General features: G+C 50.1%; 1 protein-coding gene across 2 annotated transcripts in view; it reads right to left on the bottom strand.

The window, feature by feature from the left end:
- RCN2 (reticulocalbin 2) overlaps positions 1–13,820 on the bottom strand; it is a 31,387-nt gene extending 17,567 nt beyond the window's left edge. For both annotated transcript variants that reach the window (XM_066607282.1, XM_066607281.1), the window contains exon 1: positions 13,684–13,820. In XM_066607282.1, the coding sequence (XP_066463379.1) occupies positions 13,684–13,693 (10 nt within the window). In that variant the 5' untranslated portion in view covers positions 13,694–13,820. The remainder of the gene's footprint in view (positions 1–13,683) is intronic.
- Positions 13,821–15,241: the final 1,421 nt, after the last annotated feature.

Here is a 15,241-nt window from a genome sequence, read left to right on the forward strand (position 1 = left end):
GAGCACATTGTATATAAGAAGCAAAAGAGTTCATGATTGGTGGGGAAAAAAAGGATACAAAGGTGTGCTCTGTATCAAGGCATGCTCTGCAACTTTCTATTTAGGCTGGATGTTTCTGCGGTAGAGATGAGCGAACGTACTCGTCCGAGCTTGATGCTCGGGCGAATATTAGGGTGTTCGGGATGCTCGTTACTCTTAACGAGCACCACGCGGTGTTCGGGTTACTTTCACTTTCATCTCTGAGACGTTAGCGCGCTTTTCTGGCCAATTGAAAGCCAGGGAAGGCATTACAACTTCCCCCTGCGACGTTCAAGCCCTATACCACCCCCCTGCAGTGAGTGGCTGGCGAGATCAGGTGTCACCCGAGTATATAAATCGGCCCCTCCCGCGGCTCGCCTCAGATGCGTTGTGACAGAGATCAGGGACAGTGGTGCTGGTGCCGGAGCTGCTATAGGGAGAGCGTTAGGAGTTAGTGTAGGCTTCAAGAACCCCAACGGTCCTTCTTAGGGCCACATCTATCCGTGTGCAGTAGTGTGGAGGCTGCTGTTAGGAGTGTTGCACTTTTTTTTTTTTTTTTTTCAAAATCGGCTGTGCAGAGCATTGCGCCCTGCAGTAATACTACAGGGACAGAAGTGGTGGTTAGGCAGGGAGAGTGTTAGGAGTGAGTGTAGGCTTCAAGAACCCCAACGGTCCTTCTTAGGGCCACATTTAACAGTGTGCAGTACTGTGCAGGCTGCTGTTAGCAGTGTTGCATATTTTTTTTTTTTTCAAAATCGGCTGTGCAGAGCATTGCGCCCTGCAGTAATACTACAGGGAGAGAATTGTGTAGGCAGGGCCAGAAGACATATATTATTGATTGAATATAGTCAGTGGGCCTTTTCTTTAAAAAAAAAAGGGAAACATTCTATTTGGCCTGCCTCTGACAGTCCTCAGCGTTCTGGGTACGTGTGTGGTGGGTGGAGAACGTAAAGAAATCATACGCAGCCAGCTATGTTTAACAGCAGGCTTGCGCCAATTTATTTCCTGCCTGGGAAAAATCACCGCTCTGCTGCACTTCATATAACACTGCAGTTCTGTGGAACACATTTCTTATCTGATTGAATATAGTCAGTGGGCCTTCCCTTTAAAAAAAAAAGGGAAACATTCTATTTGGCCTGCAGGCTTGCGCCAATTTATTTCCTTCCTGGGAAATCACTGGTAATACAGCATGCTGAGGGGTAGGGGTAGGCCTAGAGGACGTGGACGCGGCCGAGGACGCGGAGGGCCAAGTGAGGGTGTGGGCACAGGCCGAGCTCCTGATCCAGGTGTATCGCAGCCGACTGCTGCGCGATTAGGAGAGAGGCACGTTTCTGGCGTCCCCACATTCATCGCCCAATTAATGGGTCCACGCGGGAGACCTTTATTAGAAAATGAGCAGTGTGAGCAGGTCCTGTCCTGGATGGCAGAAAGTGCTTCGAGCAACCTATCATCCACCCACAGTTCTGCGCCGTCCAGTGCTGCAAATCCGAATCCTCTGGCTGCTGCTCCTCCTTCCTCCCAGCCTCCTCACTCCACTACAATGACACATGCTCAGGAGCGGGCAGACTCCCAGGAACTGTTCTTGGGCCCCTGCTCAGATTGAGCAGCAGTGGTTCCTCTCCCACCAGAGGAGTTTGTCGTCACTGATGCCCAACCATTGGAAAGTTCCCGGGGTCCGGGGGATGAGGCTGGGGACTTCCGGCAACTGTCTCAAGACCTTTCAGTGGGTGAGGAGGACGATGACGATGAGACACAGTTGTCTATCACTGAGGTAGTAAGTAGTAAGGGCATTAAGTCCGAGGGAGGAGCGCACAGAGGATTCTGAGGAAGAGCAGCAGGACGATGAGGTGACTGACCCCACCTGGTTTGCAACGCCTACTCAGGACAGGTCTTCAGAGGGGGAGGCAAGGGCAGCAGCAGGGCAGGTTGCAAGAGGCAGTGCGGTGGCCAGGGGTAGAGGCAGGGCCAGACCGAATAATCCACCAACTGTTTCCCAAAGCGCACCCTCGCGCCATGCCACCCTGCAGAGGCCGAGGTGCTCTAAGGTCTGGCAGTTTTTCACAGAGACGCCTGACGACCGACGAACAGTGGTGTGCAACCTTTGTCGCGCCAAGATCAGCTGGGGAGGCACCACCAACAGCCTCACCACTACCAGCATGCACAGACATATGATGGCCAAGCACCCCACAAGGTGGGACGAAGGCCGTTCACCGCCTCCGGTTTGCACCGCTGCCTCTCCCCCTGTGCCCCAACCTGCCACTGAGATCCAACCCCGCTCTGAGGACACAGGCACTACCGTCTCCTGGCCTGCACCCACACCCTCACCTCCGCTGTCATCGGCCCAATCCAGCAATGTCTCGCACCGCACCATCTAGCCGTCGCTAGCGCAAGTGTTTGAGCGCAAGCGCAAGTACGCCGCCACGCACCCGCACGCTCAAGCGTTAACCGTCCACATAGCCAAATTTATCAGCCTTGAGATGCTGCCGTATAGGGTTGTGGAAACGGAGTCCTTCAAAAGTATGATGGCGGCGGCGGCCCCGCGCTACTCAGTTCCCAGTCGCCACTACTTTTCCCGATGTGCCGTCCTAGCCCTGCACGACCACGTCTCCCGCAACATTGTACGCGCCCTCACCAACGCGGTTACTGCCACGGTCCACTTAACTACGGACACGTGGACAAGCACAGGCGGGCAGGGCCACTACATCTCCCTGACGGCACATTGGGTGAATTTAGTGGAGGCTGGGACAGAGTCAGAGCCTGGGACCGCTCACGTCCTACCCACCCCCAGAATTGCGGGCCCCAGCTCGGTGGTGGTATCTGCGGAGGTGTATGCTTCCTCCACTAAAGCACCCTCCTCCTCCTCCTCCAACGCAACCTCTGTCTCGTAATCAAGATGTGTCAGCAGCAGCAGCGCGTCGCCAGCAGTCGGTGTCGCGCGTCATGGCAGCACAGCGGTGGGCAAGCGTCAGCAGGCCGTGCTGAAACTACTCAGCTTAGGAGATAAGAGGCACACGGCCCACGAACTGCTGCAGGGTCTGACAGAGCAGACCGACCGCTGGCTTGTGCCGCTGAGCCTCCAACCGGGCATGGTCGTGTGTGACAACGGCCGTAACCTGGTGGCGGCTCTGCAGCTCGGCAGCCTCACGCACGTGCCATGCCTGGCCCACGTCTTTAATTTGGTGGTTCAGCGCTTTCTGAAAAGCTACCCACGCTTGTCAGACCTGCTCGTAAAGGTGCGCCGGCTCTGCGCACATTTCCGCAAGTCCCACACGGACGCTGCCACCCTGCGGACCCTGCAACATCGGTTTACTCTGCCAGTGCACCGACTGCTGTGCGACGTGCCCACACGGTGGAACTCTACGCTCCACATGTTGGCCAGGCTCTATGAGCAGCGTAGAGCTATAGTGGAATACCAACTCCAACATGGGCGGCGCAGTGGGAGTCAGCCTCCTCAATTATTTTCAGAAGAGTGGGCCTGGTTGGCAGACATCTGCCAGGTCCTTCGAAACTTTGAGCAGTCTACCCAGGTGGTGAGCGGCGATGCTGCAATCATTAGCGTCACCATTCCTCTGCTATGCATCTTGAGAAGTTCCCTGCAAACCATAAAGGCAGACGCTTTGCGCTCGGAAACAGAGCCGGGGGAAGACAGTATGTCGCTGGATAGTCAGAGCACCCTCCTGTCTATATCTCAGCGCGTTCAGGAGGAGGAGGAGGAGCATGAGGAGGAGGGGGAAGAGACAGCTTGTCCCACTGCTGACGGTACCCATGCTGCTTGCCTGTCATCCTTTCAGCGTGTATGGCCTGAGGAGGAGGAGGAGGAGGAGGATCCTGAAAGTGATCTTCCTAGTGAAGACAGCCATGTGTTGCGTACAGGTACCCTGGCACACATGGCTGACTTCATGTTAGGATGCCTTTCTCGTGACCCTCGCGTTACACGCATTCTGGCCACAACGGATTACTGGGTGTACACACTGCTCGATCCACGGTATAAGCAGAACCTTTCCACTCTCATTCCCGAAGAGGAAAGGGGTTCGAGAGTGTTGCTATACCACAGGACCCTGGCGGACAAGCTGATGGTAAAATTCCCATCCGACAGCGCTAGTGGCAGAAGGCGCAGTTCCGAGGGCAAGGTAGCAGGGGATGTGCGGAGATCGAGCAGCATGTACAGCGCAGGCAGGGGAACAGTCTTTAAGGCCCTGGACAGCTTTATGGCTCCCCAGCAAGACTGTGTCACCGCTCCCCAGTCAAGGCTGAGTCGGCAGGAGCACTGTAAAAGGATGGTGAGGGAGTACGTAGCCGATCGCACGACCGTCCTCCCTGACGCCTCTGCCACCTACAACTACTGGGTGTCGAAGCTGGACACGTGGCCTGAACTCGCGCTGTATGCCCTGGAGGTGCTTGCTTGTCCTGCGGCTAGCGTCTTGTCAGAGAGGGTGTCTAGTGCGGCTGGGGGAATCATCACAGATAAGCGTACCCGCCTGTCAACCGACAGTGCCGACAGGCTTACACTCATAAAGATGAACAAAGCCTGGATTTCCCCAGACTTTTCTTCTCCACCAGCGGACAGCAGCGATACCTAAACAATACGTAGGCTGCACCTGCGGATGGAAGCATCGTTCTCTCTCACCATCCAAAACGGGGACATTTCTGCTTCATCAATCTGTGTATAATATTCCTCCTCCTCCTCCTCCTGCTCCTCCTCCTGAAACCTCACGTAATCACGCCGAACGGGCAATTTTTCTTAGGGCCACAAGGCTCACTCATATAATTTTTCTAAACAATTTTTATACGTTTCAATGCTCTTAAAAGCGTTGAAACTTTAACTTGAACCAATTTTTCGTTAAACTGGGCTGCCTCCAGGCCTAGTTACCACTTAAGCCACATTAACCAAAGCGATTAATGGGTTTCACCTGCCATCTTGGTTGGGCATGGCCAATTTTTTCTGAGGTACATTACTACTGTTGGTACACCAATTTTTTGGGGCCCTCACCTACAGTGTAATCAATCATAGTAATTTCTATGTTCTTCGCCTGCACTCATGGTACAGAAAGGTGTGTGGGGTTGGCCTACACTTTAGCTACATAAATGTAACTGGGGCCTTGTCTATACTGCAGCTACTGAAATGTGAAAGACTGTTATCTCCCTAAACTGCTGCAATGGGAATGTTACTGGGGCCTGTCTTGAGTGCTACTATTACTGAAATAGAACTAAGACTGCGCTACTGCTGCTAGTGATATGTTAGTGGGGCCTGTCCCTAATGCTACCGCTGAAATGTTAATAATTCTGGGCTCTGCCTATACCGCTGCTAATGGTATGTCACTGGGGTGTGGAAACAGAGGCTTCACAAAGACATGATGGCGGCGAGGCCATTTCCCACCAACGCTGTTACTGTTAAGGTGCATATAACCACGGACATGTGGAGAGGACACATAGTGCCTCCAAAACATCCCCCTCCTCCTCCAACAATGAAAACATTCTTGGCAAATACCTTTGCATTGGTCCGTCTGGTGGCAGTCCAAGAATTTCACCTTTAACGACACAACAAGAGAGCACCACCACCATCCCCCCGCCACGGCCCACTTAATCCTGGCCACATTCCGAAAACCAACTACATAAAACCGCGCTACTAGGTCCGCAGTCACCACCACATTACCACCAACGAGGTTACTGTTAAGGTACATATTACCAGTCTGACTGGGGCATGCAGTGTGGGCCGAAGCCCACCTGTATTAAGCACGACATTACTACCTCAGCTGTGTTGGGCAATGCAATGGGATATTTTTATGTACCGCCGGTGGGTTCCAGGGAGCCACCCATGCTGTGGGTCCACAGGGAATTATAAATGCATCTGTTTCCACTTCTAAAGAACCCCAGTCTGACTGGGGCATGCAGTGTGGGCCGAAGCCCACCTGCATTAAGCACGACATTACTACCTCAGCTGTGTTGGGCAATGCAATGGGATATTTTTATGTACCGCCGGTGGGTTCCAGGGAGCCACCCATGCTGTGGGTCCACAGGGAATTATAAATGCATCTGTTTCCACTTCTAAAGAACCCCAGTCTGACTGGGGCATGCAGTGTGGGCCGAAGCCCACCTGTATTAAGCACGACATTACTACCTCAGCTGTGATGGGCACTGCAATGGGATATTTTTATGTACCGCCGGTGGGTTCCAGGGAGCCACCCATGCTGTCGGTCCACAGGGACTTCACAATGCGGAGTTGTACCTGCCTGTGTCCATGAATTAAAAACCGCGGTCTGACTGGGGCATGCAGACACCTTGACAGAATGAATAGTGTGTGGCACATAGGTTCCCCATTGCTATGCCCACGTGTGCAGCTCCTGATGGCGGTGGCACAGGATTATTTTTCTCATTGCTTCTGTACAGCATTGTGGGCTATCGCCCCGCCCCTTTTAAAGAGGGTCGCTGCCTAGCCGTGCCAACCCTCTGCAGTGTGTGCCTGCGGTTCCTCCTCATGGCAGACGCACTTATAAATAGACATGAGGGTGGTGTGGCATGAGGGCAGCTGAAGGCTGCGCAGGGACACTTTGGTGTGCGCTGTGGACACTGGGTCGTGCGGGGGGGTTGGGCAGCATGTAACCCAGGAGAAGTGGCAGCGGAGTGTCATGCAGGCAGTGATTGTGCTTTGTTGGAGGTAGTGTGGTGCTTAGCTAAGGTATGCATTGCTAATGAGGGCTTTTCAGAAGTAAAAGTTGTTGGGAGGGGGGGGGGCCCACTCTTGCCGGTATTGTGGCTTAATAGTGGGACCTGTGAACTTGAGATGCAGCCCAACATGTAGCCCCTCGCCTGCCCTATCCGTTGCTGTGTCGTTCCCATCACTTTCTTGAATTGCCCAGATTTTCACACATGAAAACCTTAGCGAGCATCGGCGAAATACAAAAATGTTCTGGTCGCCCATTGACTTCAATGGGGTTCGTTATTCGAAACGAACCCCCGAGCATCGCGATAATTTCGTCCCGAGTAACGAGCACCCGAGCATTTTGCTGCTCGCTCATCTCTACCCTGCGGCACATCCGCCTGCTGCCGCTAATCCCGGAATTAGCCAGCCATGTGGACGAGAATTGTCAAAAATCTGGGCCACACGGGGCAGACAATCCGTGGCGGCAAAACCAAAATTAGATTCCCGGGATGCAGCATGTCACTTCCTCCCCCCCCCCCCCCCCCATTGTGGCCACGCTCCTTTCTACTGAAGAGTCGGCCGCAATGGAAAAGCATGCGGCGAAGCCGCTGTAAACCTGCAGCTAAGAGCCACGGGCTTTGAAATTGCGCTTATCCCGCAGAATTCTCGCAGTTTTTTACTGTGGTAAAACCGCGAGATTTCCACTGTGAAACCTTACCATGGGAACCCAGCATCAGTGTTCACATTCTCACACTTTTCAAGATCATTGATTGATGTTAGTGAATTGAAACATTCCTGTTTCCATTCAGAGGCTAAAGGCCCATTTACATGCAACGATTATTTGCTCAAAATTCGCTGAAAAGCCAAATTAGGGGAGCATAAATTCCATTATTCAGACAGAGAGAAGATAACACAGACAGCATGCTGTGTTTGCTGTCCATGGTGCTGTATTCTCCACGGGGCACCGATTACATTATATTTAGCTTGCAGCCCCTGTGGCACAAAAAAAAAGGAGCTCTGCAGAGAACAGACCACCTGCAAATGAAGGTGATAAGCTACTAATAGAGATTAGTGTCCGTTAGCAGTTTATGCAAAACAATCGCTCAAAACCTATATATTGAACAATTATCTTTGCGTGTAAATGGGCCAGTAATTGTGTGCGATAACCCATCCTTGCCAAGTACCGAGAACACAATAAATGCACAATATTTCATGCTACGCAAACGATTTTCTATGGAGAAATGTTCAGCTTATAAATGTAACTAATAAAGGTTTCCATTCACTGACAGCAAACTGAGAATAGTGAGGAGCTGAAAGTCATTTATAAGATGTCCTTGTGTCTTGATAGCCCAGAAAAAAAAGCCACAAAACAGTGAACATCCTCACAATAAAAGCTGCAAAGGAAACCACAGCAACAACCTGCCAAATAATAGCAGCAGGAACAAGGAGTAATAACCAAGCCATATTAACCAGCGCGAGCGATGGATCCCATCCAGGCATTACGCTGGAAGAATAGAAGGACGGCCGGATCCTGGAGCGCGGTCATCCCACTCCTGTTGGCTCTACTGCACATCCGGCAGCAGAACAATCCTATCGCTTAACACTGGAAAGAGCAACTCGTGTCATCGCGGGCAAAAACAAACATTTAAAAAACAACCTGAGCGGCGAGCCGCCACGACCATCCACAATAAAGATACAAAGATTCAGATACACAGGGGCCCCAGTCGGGCTCACACCTGGGATCGGCTGCGGGCCTCCTGCATGTGGAATCCGGCCCACTTGTGTGAAGCTGGCCTTAGGACAGGTCATCGATGGCAGAACAGCAGTGGTCCACCGATCAATTCAGCTGCTGTCAGCTGGCTGGAACACTCATTAGGCCTCCTGCACAGGGCTCTGGCAGCAGCGGCAGCGTCCGCACGTACCTGTCATTCAGCCAACTATTCTGTACGGCGGGTTTTTTTCAATCCCCCCCTCCCCACGATGGCACAGAATCCATGGGCCGCGGGTCAGACGGCTTCCATTGACTTCACTTACGCCCATGTGAATGAGCCCTAAAGATAGGCCATCAATAGTATTCTCCCAGAAAACCCCTTTAAGATCTCACAGTAAACACTGTGGATCTTCTGCATGGGAGATCTGCAATGTCTATGCCTCCTGTGGCTGTGAGAAGGGGAATTCTACAACTATTATGGTAGTGATACACATCAGATGAATGTCAGCCAGACCTGCCCATCGAATTAGGTGTACAGCAGTTGGGGAATGAAGTATTAGGCTGCTAGATTTCAGCCTGCTCTGTCTTTTCCTTCTCAATCTCATGTCGCCTTAGCGTAGCATTAGCTGAGGTTATACCATATCTGCCTGCTGGGGAACCGTTTAAATCTCATTACCTTCAATATAGGGAGGGAAGTGAAAGGCCAGGTAAAATATACAGCTAATTAATACATTTGAGACCCTCGCTATTAGAAGTGGAAAGAAAGAACAAAGACAAAAAAATCAGAAGGCAAGTAGAGGAGCAAGAGACATCGATCACAAACAAGAATGTTTTTATACAAATGCACAGCGCATGGGAAACAAGCAAGGAGAATTGGAGCTCCTAACATAGGAAGAGAAATATGATGTCATAGGCATCACAGAAACTTGGTGGGATGATACACATAATTGGAATACAAGGCTTGAAGGATACAACTTATTTATAAAGAACAGATCTAATAAAGGCGGAGGAGGTATGGCATTGTATGTTGGGAAAGCATACTTCTCCACAGAGATTCAAACTTCAGACCATGGGAGTTCTGTAGAGACTGCCCAGGTAAGAAACAGACCAACAAATTCTTATCCGCTCTTGTTGACAACTTTATCTTCCAAAAGGTAGAAGAGAAAACAAGAGGATCTGCTATCTTGTACCTAATTCTTACCAAGAGGGAGGAAATGGTTAAGGAAGTAAGGGTGGCTGGGACCTTAGCAGGCAGTGATCATGGTGTCCTTGAATGTTGGATAAAAACAGGAGGAAGACCTGAGAAAACTCAGACCTCACGGTTGGATTTCAGAAAGACAGAGTTTAATGAACTCAGAAAGAGGATAGGAAGAATCCAATGGCTGGATGTTCTTAAGGACAGAAATGTCCAAGAAGGTTGGGAAATATTGTGAAATGAGATTCTCAAAGCAAATCGTTAACAATCCATAAAAGAAGGAAGAATGGGAAGCATTTAAAGAGATCAGGATGGATGAATACAGAACTTGCACACATGTTAAAAACTAAGAAAAATATGTTTATCAAATGGAAAGAGGGAGGAATATCTAAAGAATAATATAATCCGGTCTGCAGAAACTGTAGGGCAAGTATCAGAAAAGCTAAAGCTAATAATGAATTGAGGCTTGCAACATGAACATGAGTCAACAATGTGATGCAGCAGCCAAACAGGCAAACACAATTCTGGGATGTATTAAGAGAAGCATAGAGTCTAGATCACGTGAGGTAATTATTCCTCTCTACTTTTCCTTAGTCAGACCTCATCTGGAATACTGTGACCAGTTCTGGGCACCCCACTTTAAAAAGACAGACAAACTGGAGCAAGTTCAGAGAAGAGTTACCAAGATGGTGAGCGGTCTGCAAATCATGTCCTATGAGGAACGGTTAAAGGATCTGGGAATGTTTAGCTTGTAAAAAAGAAGGCTGAGAGGAGACTTAATAGCTGTCTACAAATATCTGAGGGCTGTCACAGTGCAGAGGGATCAGCCCTATTCTCATTTGTACAAGGAAAGACTAGAAGCAATGAGATGAAACTGAGAGGGAGGAGACACAGATTAGATATTAGAAAAAAACTTTCTGACAGTGAGGGTGATCAATGAGTGGAACATGTTACCACGGGAGGTGGCGAGTTCTCCTTCAATGGAAGTGTTCAAACAAAGGCTGGACAGACATCTGTCAAGGATGATTTAGGGAGTCCTGCACTGAGCAGGGGGTTGGACCCGATGGCCTTGGAGGTCCCTTCCAACTCTGCCAGTCTACGATTCTATATTCACCTAAAAAAGGTACAGACCGTAAGTATACAGTCAGGTGGATGAGCTGTGATCTCCTCTATTATAGCCATGTGATCATCACTGTGACAGGAGTGCCTGTGTCCCTCTTTAGGCAGTTTCTGTGGTGGATCCATGTAACAGCATCACACAGACTGAGAATCTGATTAGAAAATGAATCCATAACCCAAGTAAATCAGAGTTGATCAAAACTGAGATCACATGACCATCTGAGGAAAAAAAGGGGCCAGAAGATTCAGACAGAAAGGATAAACTAGTCAAGGTAACACTAGCTCACTTCTATATACTTCTGTATACTGGTAAGGGAAGCTATATAATGAATGAATAAAATATATATAATTTCCCTGTAGTGGCCCTTTAAAATTCCTCCACTTGTTATTCATAAGCAGCTGAAGTCACGGCCAAGAAATGCAGCCACTTTCTAGGAAATCTCCCCGTTCCACATAAAGACAGTAATAGTAGAAAGGAAAGTGAGAGGAGAGAGAAGATTACACAGGAAGCGGGTTACACCATCACAAGCCGGAATACTGAATTCATGGGCAGCGCGACCTCATGATCTGTACGCCGTTCTTAAAGGGACTCGAAAGTGTAGCTGAAGGGTGATGTGAGCTAGAAGCATTCACCACCAATTCAAAGGATACATTATAAGTAGAGATGAGCGAACATACTCGTTAAGGGCGATTTCGCAATCGAGCATCGCTATTTTCGAGTACCTGACTACTCGGGTGAAAAGATTCGGGGGCCGCCGGGGGTAGTGGGGGGGGAGAGAGAGCTCCCCCCCTGTTCCTCACTGCCACCCCCCTGCTCCACCACGCTGCCCCCCCTGAATCTTTTCACCTGAGTAGCCAGGTACTCGAAATAGCGATGCTCGATTGCGAAATCGCCCTTAACGAGTACGTTCGCTCATCTCTAATTATAAGTGTTACGCCGGCTTCACACGACCAGATTCCTATTGCCGAATCTGCGATCGGCGCCCGCACAGATCCGCAGTAAATCACACACATTAAAAGCCATATACTTTTGGTTTCTCGCTCACACTCAGGAATACAAATTGCATATTCCATGAAAGGGGGAAAAAAAAAATTTTTTTATGTAAATAAATAAATTTTAAAAATTGCAGCATGCTCTATTTTGCTGCAGATTTCGCACAGACAGCTTCCACTAAATTGCGTACGGGCCGCAGGTACCAGCATCATCGCCAAGCGATGGCGCGGGAAATACAAATATTAAAAAAAATTAAAGTTGGTACGGCGTATGACCAATGGCGAGCCACCGCAGTAATACGCAAATGTAGAAACCACTGGCACGCCGAATCCGAGACGGTCGTTTGAAGCCGGCCTTATCAAGATGCCGATCCAACCGCTAGAACAGTGGATATCCCGCATTGCCCCATACAGTAGGCGGCAGCGCTGACTTGATTTTTCCATTTTCCTGGCCAACTTATCCAAAAATCACAGACAGACATTTTTGTTTTTTTACAGACAGATTGGGAAAGCATAATGAATGCTGAATATTATAAGGGGTGCTCCCGCATCGCCCATTGGTCACTGGGGCCGGCGGCAGCATCGCGCCGTGTGCTAGGTGCACAACATGCGAGTTCTCCCATTGAAAACAATCGGAGAAACTTAGAACATGGCTATTTCCCTGAAGTGATGCGAGGCGGTTTTGAGATAAAATCCCACGTTGGTGAGCGCCATATTAGGCCGTGATTCATGGCGCGATGTTATACTCGTCTGTGTGAAATTAGCCTCAGGCTGCCAGCACACGGCTGAGACGGTTTCCACAAGCACACAGGGAGATCCGTCTCTGACCCCGACTTCTTTCTTCCCAATCTGTACTGCGGCGAGCCGCTGTCAGACACGCGCAGCACACATTTTTTTTCACATGTTAATTTTTCCTGCGCCGTTGCTAGGCGATGACACGGATACCTACCCACAATGTCAACGGCGGACCGGCCGCAAGTCTCACGGCTTCCACTGATTTCGATGCAATCTGCACTAAAGTAGAGCATGCTGCGATTTTCCCTCCGCGAGCGGAAACTGCAGTTGATTTCCGCTCGTGTGCAGGAAGAAGCGCTTTTCCACAGAATGTTGCGACTGATTTGTGTTACGGATTCCGCAATGCAAATGCATTTGTGTGCAGGCGGCCTTAAAGGGAATCGGTCGACTACTTTTAGCCTATATGATAAGCTTGCGGGCTAAAGGTAAGTGACCCACTAAGTCCGGGTATGTCAGTTTTATGCTCCCCTCTCCTGTCGCCCCCCAGTGTCAGCGCTGAAAGCATTGGGGAGGTAAGTCTAACACACGGGACTCCGCGGACCACCTACTTTCAGCCCGTAAACTTAGCTTATAGGGCTATAACCAGGTGACAGGGTCTCTTTAAACTCGCAGGCGCTGCAATAAAAGTGCCCTATTTTTACGGACTGTTCAGGAGTGTGACCGCGGGGTCCGATAAGGATAGGACAGGGTGGGGGCGCTGGGAGTTGTAGTTCGACACTGCAGTACTAACCACTGAGCCACCTACTGCACAAGCAGCTGGATTCTAGTTTCCACCATGCAGTAGGTGCCAGCGGCCTCTATAGCTGCCACCCACCATGTGCCCTGTAGAAGTAGCCCCTGCACTAATCCATGCTGAGGGGACACAGCAAAACTGCTGCAAAGCACTAGTGCAGCTGTCCATATTAGCCAATCAGGGGGCTCCTCTCATTTCCTGGAGCCCCTCTGACACATGGCAGGAGCACTATGATTGGTTGCCATGGCAACTTCTTCACTTGCCCTTTGCACTAGTTTTGATACATCTTTCCCAACGTGAAAAGCCCGAGCATGTCACAACACTACAAGTCCCAGCACCGCGCTGCTGCTGCAGCCTAATACCGCTGCTCGGTAACCTAGCACTGTCCTAAAACTACAATTCCCAGCATGCCACGGGTGGCAGCCCACCCCATGGAATATATAGGTACGCGCTACACGGATAAACGTCGATATCCCTACCGTCAGCCATATGTTAGCAGTGCAGCCAACTCCCACTCAGTGCACTCACTAGTGCCCCCACATCACACTCAGGAGCATAGGCGCCATTACGCTCTACGTCTCAAGCCACGCCCACTCCCTCGTCGGCGCGGCCCCATGACGTCACGCCCACAGTTGATTGGACGGCCTTGAATCGCAGTGGGGAGGGGCTTCCACGATGGTGCGTGCTGCTGTTTGTTGTTGATCGGACACGTTCTCTCGTCGCTGGGGTCCTGCAGCATGGCGGCCACTGCACTGCCTGTTCTCACGTCTCTCACTAGTAACACGAGAGCGGGTTTTATGTTAGGTTTTTACCATACTCTGACTATTCTCCATTAAAGGCGCCTTGGCTACTGTGTAAATTAAAGGCTTATTCATCATTGCACTCCGAGCCCACTCTGAGCATGGAGAGCGTGCTCTGCCTGTTCTGGAGAGCGTGCGCAGGCTATTTGTCATTACTGGGTCACGTGACCGAGCATGCTTGGAGTTTGTGATTCTGTGCTTTGTGCAACAGTAGGGCTGCAGATAGAGCACAACTATGGCGCGCTGAGTGTCAATAGTGTCGAAGTGCAGACAGAGAGACAAAAATGTACTAAAGTAAATAAATAGTTTTTTAGTTCCCATAAAGACTACTTCTCTGAAGAGTCTATGCCGAGACACCTACCAACCTCAACAACGTGTCCCTCCTCCTCCTTACTGCCCCCCTCGGCAGTGAGGAGGACACAGAATGATGCACCAGTGACACAAGCGTACCAGCATTCCATTCACTGTCAGTGGGACTGCGGAAATACCCAAGTGGCACCCGCTCTGATATATCCATCAGCCCCATTCAGAGTGACATTACTGCGGGGGGAGAAGTGACCCTCACAGTGACAGCAGAGCAGGACATATGAGTCCCGTTCTCAACGCACTGATTGGCAAGTTGTCCCCTATCTGTGGGATAGCTTGAAATTCAGGTACAACCCGTGTAATATGTTCAGTGTGGTTGGTGCGTGCTCAGTGCGTTCATCATTGCATGTGTTGGAGCACGAGCATACTACACTCCAGTAGGTTACATGATTCACTCACGTCACGGGTTACTCTGGAAGTAACTGAAGAGTGTAATGGGGAATACCCCGGAGGAGACATAGCTCACATAGGAAGGTGTATAGTAACTAGTGCAATATGAAAGCGGAGCAGTTGCGTTTAGCAATCTATCATGTTTCTGCTGTCATTTTCAAAGGATCTCTTGAAAATCGGACCTGGAATGTGATTGGTTCTAAGGGGTAACACTCTCACAAGGGAAGAGCGGGGTAAGGGCTTACCACACGGCAGAGAATCTTAAGCTGGGCGATACACAAAACTCACACAATATAAGAAACAATGATCTGTCTATTTCATTAACTAATTCCCTTAGCACCCGGGGGTGGATGCCATCGGGACCCGGCAATTTGTCAATTTGAATCTTTTTAAGACAGCTCTGCACTTCTTCCTGGGTACGACTGGTGACACATAATGGAGAGTTTACTCTATAACTCTGCATTTCACCTGACATTTCATT

Source organism: Eleutherodactylus coqui, chromosome 6 (assembly GCF_035609145.1).
Source record: "Eleutherodactylus coqui strain aEleCoq1 chromosome 6, aEleCoq1.hap1, whole genome shotgun sequence".
NCBI lineage: Eukaryota > Metazoa > Chordata > Amphibia > Anura > Eleutherodactylidae > Eleutherodactylus > Eleutherodactylus coqui.